This window comes from Podarcis gaigeae (assembly GCF_964106915.1).
Source record: "Podarcis gaigeae genome assembly, chromosome: 9".
NCBI lineage: Eukaryota > Metazoa > Chordata > Lepidosauria > Squamata > Lacertidae > Podarcis > Podarcis gaigeae.
The window spans coordinates 5,011,622-5,025,428 of NC_139685.1; the positions used below are offsets into that span (position 1 = coordinate 5,011,622).

Here is a 13,807-nt window from a genome sequence, read left to right on the forward strand (position 1 = left end):
AGGGCAGGCAAGGCAGCAGAGTTCATTTGGTTTTCAGCTTCTTTGACAGAAGCTACTCTAGATGTTGTACCAGAACAGCACCTTTGGGGCAATTACTGCAGAGACAATAATGGCAGTTTTTCTCAAGAACACAAAGGGTGCAGTAGATCTGTAAAACTGATGTGATCTGTAAAAGTGAAGCTACACTGAACAAAATACATTGTTCACAGCTTCTCATGTATTCAGATACCCTAACATGATTGCAGACTTCTTATATGTTCTGAATGGCTTTTAATAGCAAAGACTTACTGAATGTTTTCATATATTTTAGGTTGGATCTCATTCCTATCAATAGATCTGTTGGCTTAAAAGCTAAACCTACCAAACCAGTAACAGAAGTCCTTCGACCAGTCGTTGCAAAATATGGTTTAAATCTTAATAATCTTGTGGCAAGGCTAGTAAGTAATTTATTAGAATATGTTTTAAATCTTTAGCTTTGTTTATCTGCAGAAGAATATACAGTTTTTTAATAGCATATTTGTAATACCTTTATATAGGAAGCACCATATATTGAAGTACGAAGAATACAGTCAATGTATTTCATTCCGGTTTGCTTGTTTTTTAGAAAAACAAAACACCTATTTGTCAGTTACTTTGATCCCACTTAATATACAAGATTTTTAAGCTTATTTGGGACACCATTATCCTTTACTTCTGAACTCTCTTTTTCTATTACTGATATATGTTTGAAGACTCTAGATGCATGTGTGCATTTACTTTTGCGGTTATCAAATCCGAAAGAATAGGAAGTAAAGGTAGATAGCAATAATATGTGTGTTAACACTATTATTCATGCGAGACACCCTATTAAATACCTCTTCTCCTGAAACATGAATAGCTTTGTTTTAGGATATGATCTCTTATCTTCAGATCTGTCTGAGTCCAAAAAAGGTAGGACAATGGTCTTCACAGCCCAGTAAACCTGGGCTGATCAGGAATGTATTGCCATGAAACATACAACAATTAAAGATGTATAGGGCAGCTAATCTAACTGCACTTCCGGCAGCGTGGTTCAAACTTAAGAGGACATACAAATCTCTGATATATTTAAAAAAGAATCAGGTTCAAAGGGAAGCATGGCAATGCTTAATAGAAGCCTCCTTGAGGAGAGATTCAGCCACCTTTTGGAGAGTAGTTGCAAAAGAATGGTAAAGCACCCCATCTGAAGTGGAATATGCTATCCGACTGGGGTCTGGGAAACAAATTTCCATTCTCTATATCCAAGCAACCAACCAACCATCACAAGCAGTGCTGGCCCAGAATGGCCCTCAGTTACTATAGAGCAGGGGTGCCCAAACCTTTTTCAAAGAGGGACAGATTTGATGAAGTGAACGTGCGTGAGGGCCGACCAGAGTTGCTGAGCTTTTTTAAGGATTTTACCCCAGGACATATACTGCCATGGGGGGCTGGATTAAATCGGCTGGCAGGCCGGATTAGACTTTGGACATGCCTGCTATAGAGGAAGTGTGTCAGTTTACTGTAAATCTCAAACAAGGCAAAGTCCCAGGGGTAGATAACATTCCTTCTGAGCTATTTAAAGCCAGTGTTGAATAGTGGGCCCAACTGCTAGTCGCCTTGTTTACCAGCATCGATCAGCCAGCAATTATTCCTGACAATTGGGGATTAGCAATTATCATACCACAATATAAGAAAGGGAATAGATCTGAACCATCTAATTATAGACCGATTAGTCTTTAAAGTATAATTAGTAAACTAGACGCTGCCCACCTCTGTAATAAACAAGTGGATTGGATGAATCAGGAAAACATTCTAGCAGAAGCACAAGTAGGATTTGGGGTGGGGCTGTCAACCATAGATCAAGGACTTGTGCTCCAACATGATAACAGAATAAATGATGCTAGGAAGGAGCTGCAGTCCAAGAAAGGAAAAGAACACCTAGCTAGTTTAAATGAATTCACATCTCCAGGGCCTGATGAGCTGCACCCAAAGGTACAAAAAGAGCATACGGGTGTGATCTCTGAGCCTCTGTCTATCATCTTTGAGAATTCTTGGTCCCTGTAGACTGGAGGAGGGCAATTCAGAAAGGGAGGAAAAGACGACCCTGGTAACTTCTGACTGGTCAGCTTGACATTGATACCAGAAAAGGTCCTAGAACTGATAATTAAACGGTTGGTCAGTGAGCACGTAGAAAAGGATACTGTGATTAGTAAGACCCAGCACGGGTTTCCCAAAAACAAGTCATGCCAGATGAGTCTCCAGTGACACAGCTGGATCTTGAAGCACCCCAGGCTGCGAACCTGATCTTACCAAGCAGCTTCACCTCTTCACCAAGCAGAACCTTGGTATAACTTGATATAACTTGGTATAACTTACAAATCAGTTTATTAATAATTTCAGATTGCTTTGCCACTATCCTACAGACTGACCTGTCCCAAAACCAGTCGTTGTCACTGGATTGCATCTTCTCCCAAGCTGGGATCCTTGTTGATGGCTTTGTGGTTATGTTTTAACTCAGATTTTTCCCAGAGTAAAAATCATAGTAACTATGACCTAGATTTTTTACTATCATCATTATTATTAAGAAAGTTATTACCTGTCCTTCACCAGCAGGTCCCACGACAATTTAACAGTACAGGCATTTTTTCAATTCTATTTGATATAGTTGGTGCTCAAGTTGCTGAACTGTTCTAGCAATTAATAAAGTTTGCCATGTAAGGAACTAATCCCCTATATTTTGCATTTTCCCTGGGATTGCCCAACTCAAGAGAATGGGTTGGCACAGCAGCGCATAAAATATCAAATTAACTACTCATAAAAGAATCTCTTCAAGGAGCCAAAGCTGGGAGGGCATAACAATTTTATTCTGCTTTGGACAAGTCAGTAATGTCCCGGACTCCTTGCCCATTTCCATTCTTACAATTGTTTGAGTAAAACACACTATCAGTAGTTACATTGAAATCACACAGAGCCCACTAAAATACATCTAAGCAGTAATACTTCAGGATGATCAAATAAAATGTAAAATAGCTAGCTATTTTTACTTGAGGTGGAATTGCTACTATAATTAGCTACCCTCCTCCTCACAGACCCCTTTGGCCTTTGGTTTCTAGAGGTTAAATAGCTTGCTGGACCACTCTCCTTAGAGTCACCAGGTGGACACAATAACTTCTCACAGGGAGATGCTCCAGCAGTTAAATGAAGATGGCTTCCTCAGTCTCTAGCTGATAACTTATGTATAGCAATTCTTTGTTATATAGTGAATTTTTAAGGCAAGAACTTAAAAGTAGTTTGTTTTATCAACATTTGACCACAGAATGGTGAACAGGAACCATTAGATCTTGGTGTTCCCATCTCTAATCTTGATGGACAACGGGTTATTCTAGATGAAAGGCAACCAAAAAAAGGAAAAGGTAAGCAGTTCTGAAATGGTTATTTCTGATTAGTCTGCTGCTTTCTTCACTTCACATTCCTAGAAATACAGCCTTGCCCAACCTGCCACCCTTCAGCTGTTTTACAACTAGTGCTTTTTTCTAGAAAAATAGGTGCTGGTACTCACCTATTTAGGTGAGTACAGTAATTACATTTAGTTGTTACAGTAAGTGTCACACTTTTTATCCAAATAAAGAATAAAAAGTGCAGGAATGTTTGAAACCTGCAAGCAGAAACCTGGAATTTTATTAGCACTGTATCAGAGGGGTATTTTAGAACTCTGGTTTTGTGTTTGGCTGCTTTCTCTGTTCTGAAGAGGGATCCTTGCTTTTGGTGGCCGAAGATTGGGTTAGGGAATTGTAAGGTGGGAAATCTGAACGCTACTATAGTCAGTGTGTTGAGCAGAAAGTGGTAAGGCAGTGGGAGTGTTTCAGGTAAGGAAGTTCAGACAAGTGAGAGCTGTTCCTTTTCTCACAATATTCTGTAGTTTTTGGCTGTCAGCCCTGACAGTGAAGCATCTGGTGCTGATTGCTCGGTCAGTAAGACATCAGGCACCCAGGGCTTGATCCTGGATGGGCAATCCAATATGGTTTGTGTGATAGAGACTTGCTGCTTAGATGAGCTAGAAAGAATTAATCTGTCCCATTTTTGTCTACCAGATGTCTACCATCTTTGTTTCCTATTGCAGCAGCAAGCTAGACATAGGCAGGGAGATGGAACTTTAGTAATCTGCTGTGAATCCACCTCTTTGTCTAGGCCCTTTCTGGCAAGCTCTGTTAAAATAAATAAATCTTGGCATCAGATAGTATCTCCCTGACCAAGGGAGAGTTGATTTCATTGACCAAGCCTGCATGGGAACCACGGGCCTCACTTAATACTGGGTCCCACCCATATTGTAGCATATATGTATATACAGCATAAGCATATGTGGATGTATAGCTTGGGGGAGTTTAGCATAACTCCTTTGTCATGAATATGGATTTTCTGTAGCCTCTATTTGCAGGGAGAGGGGTTGCTATTAAAATAGTCTACCCCTGGAGACGGAAGGATCCAGATGGATTCCTGACAGTTCTGGAGGTGTTTCCTAGTGCCAGAAATGGGTAAATGATCGAAATAGTTGACATTATAAAACTATAGCACTTTCTCCCACTCGTTAGAGGCAATCGTTTCCTGTGGACCAGGGAGAAGGGATGGTAGCTAGTGTGATACTAGAAGAAGGCATGCAACAAGTCTGATGAGACTTAGGTTAGAGCCTATTGCATTGCAGTAATAGTGGGATAGTTTCAACTAATATGCTTTTCCACCCTTAGAAATGTATTGTTAGCAACACTTTGAATGAAGATTAATTGGGCAACACTAAAATCAAAGTTGTAATTAATTTTCTCCTCCTCCTCCGATGGAATTACTTATATTTATGCACTCTTCAGGCATGGACATAAGTATGTTTATAGATTTAAATGCATGCCTTAAAAAAAATCTAAATAATGTAAGGCAGAGGTTTTCAACCTTTTTGGGTCCATGGCTCCCTTGACCAACTACGTACATTATTTCTGTGGCACCCCTGTGGGGCTCAGGAGCCTAGTTATGTCACCCCTTGCCTGCAGAGCTGGCAGCTCCTCACCCCTTTTTGAACACCCTCCCTTGTGGAGTGTTTCCTCCGCCTCTCCTCTCCTCTCCTCTCCTCTCCTCTCCTCTCCTCTCCTCTCCTCTCCTCTCCTCAGGAGTCCTCTGGGCAGCCGCTGCTGCCGCCCCTGGTCTCTGAGCTGCCCCGCCCCAAAGACAGGTGCTTTCTTGCACTGCCCCACAGGGGCCTGAAATGTACCCCCTGTCTAGCCCCAGAGCCCTATTCACCTGGGAAGCTTGTAGCCAGGGCTGCTGCAGCAAATAGCTGTGCAAGCCTTTGGGAGGCAGAGATGCAAGAGGGCATCTGAGAAGGAAGAGAAGGAAAGAGGGACAGAGGCCAGTGTTGCCTGCGGCACCCCTGACCATCAATCAAGGCACCCCAGGGTTCCATAGCACACTGGTTGGAAACTACTGATGTAAGGGAATATGCTATCATTTACAAGTATTCCAATAAAAATATTTCCAAGGGTGATATCCAACTAAGTCATAATAGACCCATTGAAATCAGTGGACTTCAATTATGTAAGGTCAGTGATTTCATTGAGCCTACTCTGAGTATGCCTATCAGTAGGTTTCACCTGAAGTAAAGCTAGAATTTGCTTGAGTACAACATAGCATTTAATCCACACTACAGTCACATTACTGAATGTTTTTCTTAATATTTCTAGTCACCCACCTTTGGCTGTGAGGAGAGCTTTTCAGATATTTAAATTGCATTTAAAATTAACATGAAATGCTTTTTTGTTGTGTTTTGCTAAATGTATATCAAATAAATGTGCTTAATCAGATCTCTAGGGTAGTGGAAACATTTCCCCAATACAAAATTTCCAATAAAACCCACATCGCTGTTTTCATGTTTGCTCAGTGTAGATCACTGGAGCTATTCTGGGTAGGAAAGAGCCTATTCTATCTTGGTCTGATGGGGAGGTATTATTGCTAACCTGCTGTGACCAATTTGCAAACACTGGGCAGCTAAAATTGCTGGTATTCATTCCTTGGAGTACAGGGTAATTGCTGAGTCTGTGGATGTACCTGATACATCTGCTTTTTCTGTTTGTTATGGGTACATTTCAGCTTGTGCAGCTTGAGAAAGTGAACAAGATCCTTGGAGGTTTGTGTTTGACCATTTACACTTCTGGTCCATTCTTGGCTAATTTTGGTGGAGAGGAATGGCCAGATGGAACATTTAGTACTTGAGAATAAAGTTAACCTTGAAAGGAGCAATAATAAGATGCTGTATCCCATCAGCCTGGGTAACTGTAGACTTTTGGGCAAGGGGCTCAAGATTATACAGTTGTACCTCGGAAGTCGAACAGAATCCGTTCTGGAAATCCGTTCAACTTCCAAAATGTTCGGAAGCCAAGGCGCAGCTTCCAAACATTTTGCAGCCAATCGGAAGCCGTGGAACCTGCATCAGATGTTTGGGTTCCAAAGAACATTTACAAAGTACAACACACACTTCCGGGTTTGTGGCGTTCAGGAGCTAAAACGTTCGAGTCGCAAGGCATTCGACTTCCGAGGTACAACTGTATGTACTTTCTAGATGCAGACCTGGTTTTGGTACTGAAACTGCCTTTGTTGCACTAGTGGACAGCTTGTATTAGGAATCGGACAGGGGGAGTGTGTTCCTTTTGGTTTTGCTGGTCCTTTCAGCAACTTTTTATCTGATAAACTATGATATCCTTCTAGACTGCTTTGACAGATTTGACTTGTGGGCACTGTTTGGTGTTGGTTTCAGTGTGAACTGGAGGGCAGATCTCAGAAGGGACTTGCTCATTTGAGTTCCATCGTGTTCCCCATGCTACATGAAGCCACTTGGAGAGGCCTGCAATATATCTGTAAGAAACCACTGGGAGAAGTTGTCCATAGTGTTGGAGAATAGTGTCATCAGTATGCAGTTCACATCCAGTTCTATTTCTCTTTTCCATCAGGCACTTGGGAGTCAATTGAAACTCTAAACCAGTGTTTGGAGGCTGTGATGTGATAAGACTTAATTCAGGCAAGACACAGGTGGTTTGGGTCAGTGGGAAAGCCAATCTGGGAATAGATATTCAGCCTGTTAGTGCTCCCTCTGAAAGCTCAGGTTTATAGTTTGGGCATGCTACTGGACTCAGATTATGACTGTGGCTAATAAGCTTTGGCCAGGGCACCAACTTTCTGGAGAAAGCAGATCTGGCCACTATTATACATTCTTTGGTTGCACTTTGCAAGGGAAATCTACTTTGAAGATTATTTGTAAACATCAGCTGGTTTACAGCGTTGTTGGTAGTCTGTTAACAGGACCCCTTATTGGGATCTTGGGACTCCATTGCTGTGCATTGACTCCCTGTATGTTTTTGAGCCCAGTTCAGATAGCTGGCTGTTACTTTGAAATCCCTGAATAGTGTGGGTGCAGGATATCTGAAGGATCACCTACTCCCACCCTCATGATAGTAAGATCTTGTGCTCTGGGTCTTTTCACCATCTGAGCTGTACTTGGTGAGTACCTGGGACACGACTTTCCCCGTAGTAGTGCCTAAGCTCTGGCATTCCGTCTCTCAGAGGCATGTTTAGGCCCTTCCCTCCTAGTCATCAGAAAGTTTGTTAATGCTGTATAGATGTGCTTTTCATGCTGTCTGAACACCAGTATTTTGTTCCGTGTTGTTTGTTTAGATGATGTTGCTGATTTTAGTTTGTTGTTTTAAAATGTTCTATTATGTCTGTGAACACCTATGGGGCTGTGAAACTGTGTGGATGTGCATTTTTCTCAGAAAGGGGAGGTTTATTTGCACAGCTTGACATATCCCACCCCATTCTGAGGCTTTTAGTCACATTGGCTAGCTGTGCCCCTTTGATAATGAATGTATTAGCAACATCCCCAATTTCTACACATTTTCAGCTGATATGTGGAGGGGCCATATGCATTTATCTAGGGATGGATGGATCAGTCAGTTTTGTAAGTACATTTTAATGCAATTTTGGCATCTATTTTTAGCTGAGAGCTACAGTGCAAAATCTGGGGGATTTCAAAAGCCAAATGAGAGCTGCATTCCAATCTTCGTATTAGACGAGCCACTTCACTCAACATACAGATCACATGAAATCATTGCATCAGTATGGATGCAGAACCCCTTCACATGCCGGCTGCACACACAGGGGAAGGAGCCCACACAGCCCCACAACACTCTTCACTTTGTCTTTCAATGTGGGACCGAGTTTGTCTCAACATTTCTCGGGGATGTTTGTGAACATTGGGCTGAAACTGGCATCTTTGCTTCAGGTGCCTCCACTTTTCCACTGAGAGGTAGGGCTGAAAGCACCTAGTGCTCAGACAGATTTAGGGTCCTAAACGTCTTCCTCAAACTCCCCCGTAAAGGTAAAGAACTCCTGACAGTTAAGTCCAGTCGCAAACGGACTCTGGGGTTGTGGCGCTCATCTTGCTTTACTGGGCAAGGGAGCTGACGTTTGTCCACAGACAGTTTTTCCATGTCATGTGGCCAGCATGACTAAGCCGCTTCTGGTGAAACCAGAACAGCTCACGGAAACGCCATTACCTTCCCGCCAGAGCGGTACCTATTTATCTACTTGCACTTCAACATGCTTTCAAACTGCTAGGTTGGCAGGAGCTGGGACCAAGCAACGGGAGCTCACCCCGTCACAGGGATTCGAACCACCGACCTTCCAGTCGGCAAGTCCTAGGCTCAGTGGTTTAGACCACAACGCCACCCGCGTCCCTATTTTGTACTCTGTAGGGAAATCCAAATCCTCTGTGGTAAGTGGTTGCCTACATTAGAAAACCCAGAACTGAGTAGCTCAACAGACTGTTTCTGAAAAAGTCTCTGGGTAGAAGAAGGAGCACCAGTTCTACTTCTTTAGTTCCTGTTGCTCTGCCCCATAAATAAAAGTTTGGAAAGAGAACACTAGCTGGGTTGGAAATAAAATCAAAGTATATCTTACTAAATAGGAACCAAAATAATAGAAGTTTGAAGTCTTGTAGCACCTCACATAAAGGGAGGCAGCTAGCCAGCAAGAAATCCAGGATAGACAAGGTCCAGCACAATTGTTATAACCCATCCTGGGACCCCGGTGAAGGGTGGGTAAGAAATCTAAATAATAATCATAGTAATTTCTATCTTAGTTTATGACACTCATTCAAATTGATCCAGGCCTCTGAAATAGCAGGGATGCAGGTGGCGCTGTGGGTAAAACCTCAGTGCCTAGGACTTGCTGATCGTAAGGTCGGCAGTTCGAATCCCCGTGGCGGGGTGAGCTCCCATCGTTCGGTCCCAGCTCCTGCCCACCTAGCAGTTCGAAAGCACCCCTAAGTGCAAGTAGATAAATAGGTAGTGCTTTATAGTGGGAAGGTAAACGGCGTTTCCGTGTGCGGCACTGGTGCTGGCTCGCCAGTTGCAGCTTCGTCACGCTGGCCACGTGACCTGGAAGTGTCTTCGGACGGCGCCGCCTCCCGGCCTCTTGAGCGAGATGAGCGCGCAACCCTAGAGTCGGTCACGACTGGCCTGTACGGGCAGGGGTACCTTTACCTTTACTGAAATAGCAATCATGAAAGTCAGTGGGGATATCCTCCAGAAAATGGTAAAATCCAGTAAACTTTTCTCTCCCCAAATTCTTGGTCATAAACTAGTATGATTTAAATACATTTGTTACAGAAAAAAAACAGGTTTTGTAATTATTATTTTTAAAATCTCTATCATTCACAGACCAGGGAAAGGGGGCACCATTAAAACACAGTACAGCTATAACTCCTAATGCAAGATTTCAAGCACCCACAGTAAGTTTCTTGAAATTATTTGTCACTCCAATTATTCCCAGGTTTTGGTTTATTTCCCAGATTGGAAATTGTGGATGAAAAGAATGTCCCAAATGTTTAATGGCATTTGCTTAGTGTTTGTTTCGGCTGATTATGTCTTGCCTTTCACGTATGTAAGGGCTTTGTTTTGTTGCTTTCACCAGTGCATGCCCCTGTCTTCTGTTCTCTGACATCTGTCCTTGAAGACCAAAACACATGCTATATGCAGTTACATGTACCTCCCCACATTTTTTCCCATGCAAAGCATCTAAAGGGGGCTGCAATTGTGAGTCACAAGGTGATGAGAATGCTTATCCCTGCCACCTTGAACTGTTTCCCCACTCAAATCATCCCTGGCTGCTCTTCTCCACAGAGAGTTGGAAAATGACTACGAAAGAAAGGGTTAAAGCAACTCTCCTTCCACAGACCCCAACCAGTGCTCTGCTCAAAGTCACAGTCTCCACAGATTTTCATGGGGGCAAAGAGAGACGTTGCTGGGTGAAAGTTACATGCAACTATATATAATAAAATGGAGTTTGGTCCAAAGACAGACATAAACTCTACAGTTCAAAATGAGCATGTTGCCTTTTTCGTATGTAGGTGTAATTCTTTTTTCTCTTCTCTTTTTGTTTGTGGTTTACTGAAAATGCTTGTACTATGTTTAATCACAACTCTGTGCACAAAATAATTGTTATTTATCGACAATTTATTGCATCCGTTTTGTAGTATTATGTAAAAGTAAGTAGCCCTTTAACTTTCCTTCTAATACAGGGAGAGGGAAGAACTCTAGGAAAGTCTAATTCTATTAAAATAAAAGGAGAAAGTGGAAAAAGCTCTAGGGATGTCCATCTAGCAAACAGAGAAGAATGTATTGCACAGACGGGGAAAAAAAAAAGTCAGAAAATTAATTTGGACGAAGCAGAGGGTATGTCACTTTTTTAGTATATGCAGTAGTATTAGTTTTTAAACCAAACATTTGTAAACAGTGGTATTAGTTCATTTTATAATTGAAGAAAACAGGTTGTATTATAAATTTCAGCAGTGTGGTGATGTTACTAATAAATTAATCTAACCTACTCTAGAATTACCTTTAATTGTAGGCAAAGGCTTCTGGAATGCATGTGAAGGAATGCGCTCTCAGCAGCCAAATTGAAAACAGCAGTACTAACTAAAGGAGAACATAGACATAGTGCCACCCACTCGCCCAGTAGTATCTATGGCAACATTACCAGCGCTGACAAATCACAGAACAGCATGGCCACAATGCCCCCACATTAGCCGTGCAGGGGGCGGAGCAAAGGGATGTGGGAACTTTCCATGAGATTACCCCACCCCAGCCTACACTCTTGTGAGAAGGGGTCTGAATAATAAACACCCAGAGTTCCTGAGGGAAAGGAGCCACTTGCTGATGGAGCAAAGCTGTATTTAAAAAACCCACCATCCTTTTGCCAGTGCTGCAGATGGAGGAACCAGGACAAGCAACAAGCCATGGTTTCATTGGTCCTGCTATGTTTCACCATTTGCATGTCTTGTCAGCAGCCCGCATATCAGAGAGAAAAGAGGCAGCACACAGAACTGGCACAGCACAGAGCAGCTCTCTGGCCATTTAGCCACGACAGGCAGAAGGACACATCATGAGGCATTTGCCTTTCCACAGCCAGCAGTCCATAGTCCCAGCCATGCACACCAGGGGGCAGGTCTAGCCCAAGCGAATAGCACAGTAGATGCCCAATTTGGATCCTAAATGTGATCTCCCACCGGAAGAGTGTAGATCACCCCACACAGAGGCACAATGAGGGAGTACATAGGCTCTGAGAATCAGAGGAGCACTGCACCAGCCTGTTGTCATTTGCCTGATAGGCAGTGCTTACAGGATAGTGCCCTAACAATAATGGACAGGTTTTGAAAGGTAGACACATGGTGGGGGTTGCCAACTTTCTTGCCCTGGCAGGAGTCACATGCCTTTGAAAGTTCAAAGACAGACAGCAGTTTAACAGGCATCATTCACTCCATGGCTTGTTCACCCTCCTTCACTGATGCAACAGCATCCTTGAAATAGCTTGCAAAGATGCAGGAGCCCAACTGGAACATAAAGCTTAGCAACCACACAGAGGAACAGTATTATTTTTAATTTTTAATTTTGTAAAATTTGGGAGCTGGGATAGTCTACAAATATTTTTATAAATAAATAAACAGCCAGAACCACAGTGGGAACCACACGTAGCATTAGGAATAAGAACCATCCTTACTTCTGCAACTGTTGAACATCTACCTGTTCAGAGCCAAGAGCAGCACAGGAACAGTGATGAGCAATGGTCAGCAGCAGTATCCACATAGTTCCTGGGCCGAGAAGCCCATCTCTCAGCCTCCCGCACCCCTTGGGGGAGAGACTGTAGTAACTGAGCCAATATTTATCTCTTCCCATAAGGAGTTGCAATGAAACTCATTACAGTGACTGCTTGTTCTGTTCTGTGTGGTTTATTTGTGCTCCTGAAAATGTTTGATCAGCGTTCCACCAACAGAGCACTTACCTGCTTGCAGAATGGCTGCCAGCTCCTCCTACCCTTTCTGCACAGTGCATGCTTTACCCAGTGTGAAAGGCAGTGTTGAAGGAGGAAGGAATGGCTAGTCAATACAATTTAGCCAGTACCCAGTGGACAGTACCAAAGGCGGAGGGAAGGACATGGAAGGAATTTGAAGCATTCATACTTGGGAGTACGGTATCGTTTGCTTACCTGGGTGCCCCGCACTGCCCATTCTGAAAAGAGAAATGTTAGCAATCTGTTCTTCCTGTATATATTCTGCGGTGAAACCATGCAAAGTGTTCCTTTTTGTGCAAAATCTCTTTTCTGTATAATTGCCATGTCGCTAACTGATCAAGAGCACTAAGCACCCACAAAAGACCTAAAGCTCCATGTCATGCCGTTTGAGTTACGGCACATTGTCAGGGGTTTAAATGCTGGTGTGAGTGTTCTGTAATTGGGTTCACATTTGTAATCCACCAAGAATGAGATTGAACATTAAAAGAACTGCACATAATTGTTTTTTGACTGACTAGTATAAAAGTTGTAAAGCCCAACCTGATCTAAACTAGCTTTTTTTCATCCCCAGTTGTTTTTGGAAATGGCTGGAAAGTAATAGCCCCTTGACTCTGTAATATCTCTTGTGTGAACCTGGCCTGTTAACATTATCACAGTGTGGGTGCGTGCGGCTCTACTATACCCACTTTGCTCCTCTCCTAGCATGAACAGGCACAACAAACCAAGGTTTCCTGTGTCTTCCAAACCAGAACTGTAGTTTGCTTTCCCTTAAATGTACAAAATAATTAGCAAACCAAGAACAAACCTTGGAGTTAGGTTTCAATCTAAGCCTATTCCTCACTGAGAAAATGTGATGGTCACATAGACATAGAGTATTACATTATGCCAGTGTGTCCAACATAACCCAGATACCAGTGTGATGTTACTGGCAAAGCAGACGTTTCAAATCCTAAGGTCGCCTAGATGATGAAAACTGAGCATAGCATTCTGTGCTAAAATATAGTGACATATCATCTGCAACTAGGAATATTTCAGTTCCGTAAGGGCCCCCATTAGTTGCCAGGCAGGACCCTACTTGTAGCCGGCTCAAGCAGGCTAAGAACAAAGCTGTTTATGCCCCAGTGTACCTGGCAGGAAAGCCTGTTCCTGATGGAAATGGACATAATTAGCATAGCATTTCTGCTAGGTGTGTATGTGGGCCCTGTTCCCTCCTTGGCAATAACTACCCTCTGCTGAGGAGCTGGATTCCTTACCTCTCATTTCCCCTGCCCTAGTTAATTGGGGGGAGGGCAGAGGAAGGTGGAGAATGTGTCAGCAAAGATGGCAGCACATCCGTCATGCCTCCGCAAGTGCTTGGTGTGCACACTGAATGTTTCTCTCTCTTTTTTGCATGCACTCACTTAAAGGATCACACCTGCTTTATGGTGAC

At 43.0% G+C, this 13,807-nt stretch overlaps 1 protein-coding gene across 5 annotated transcripts in view; it reads left to right on the forward strand.

Annotated features, from left to right (window-relative positions):
* RGS12 (regulator of G protein signaling 12) overlaps positions 1-13,807 on the forward strand; it is an 87,027-nt gene that overhangs the window by 55,904 nt on the left and 17,316 nt on the right. For 2 of the 5 annotated variants that reach the window (XM_083757285.1, XM_083757289.1), the window contains 4 exons: positions 311-437; positions 3,314-3,410; positions 9,750-9,820; positions 10,610-10,763. In XM_083757285.1, the coding sequence (XP_083613411.1) occupies positions 311-437; positions 3,314-3,410; positions 9,750-9,820; positions 10,610-10,763 (449 nt within the window). The remainder of the gene's footprint in view (positions 1-310; positions 438-3,313; positions 3,411-9,749; positions 9,821-10,609; positions 10,764-13,807) is intronic. The other 3 variants (XM_083757288.1, XM_083757287.1, XM_083757286.1) reach the window with 2 other exon arrangements.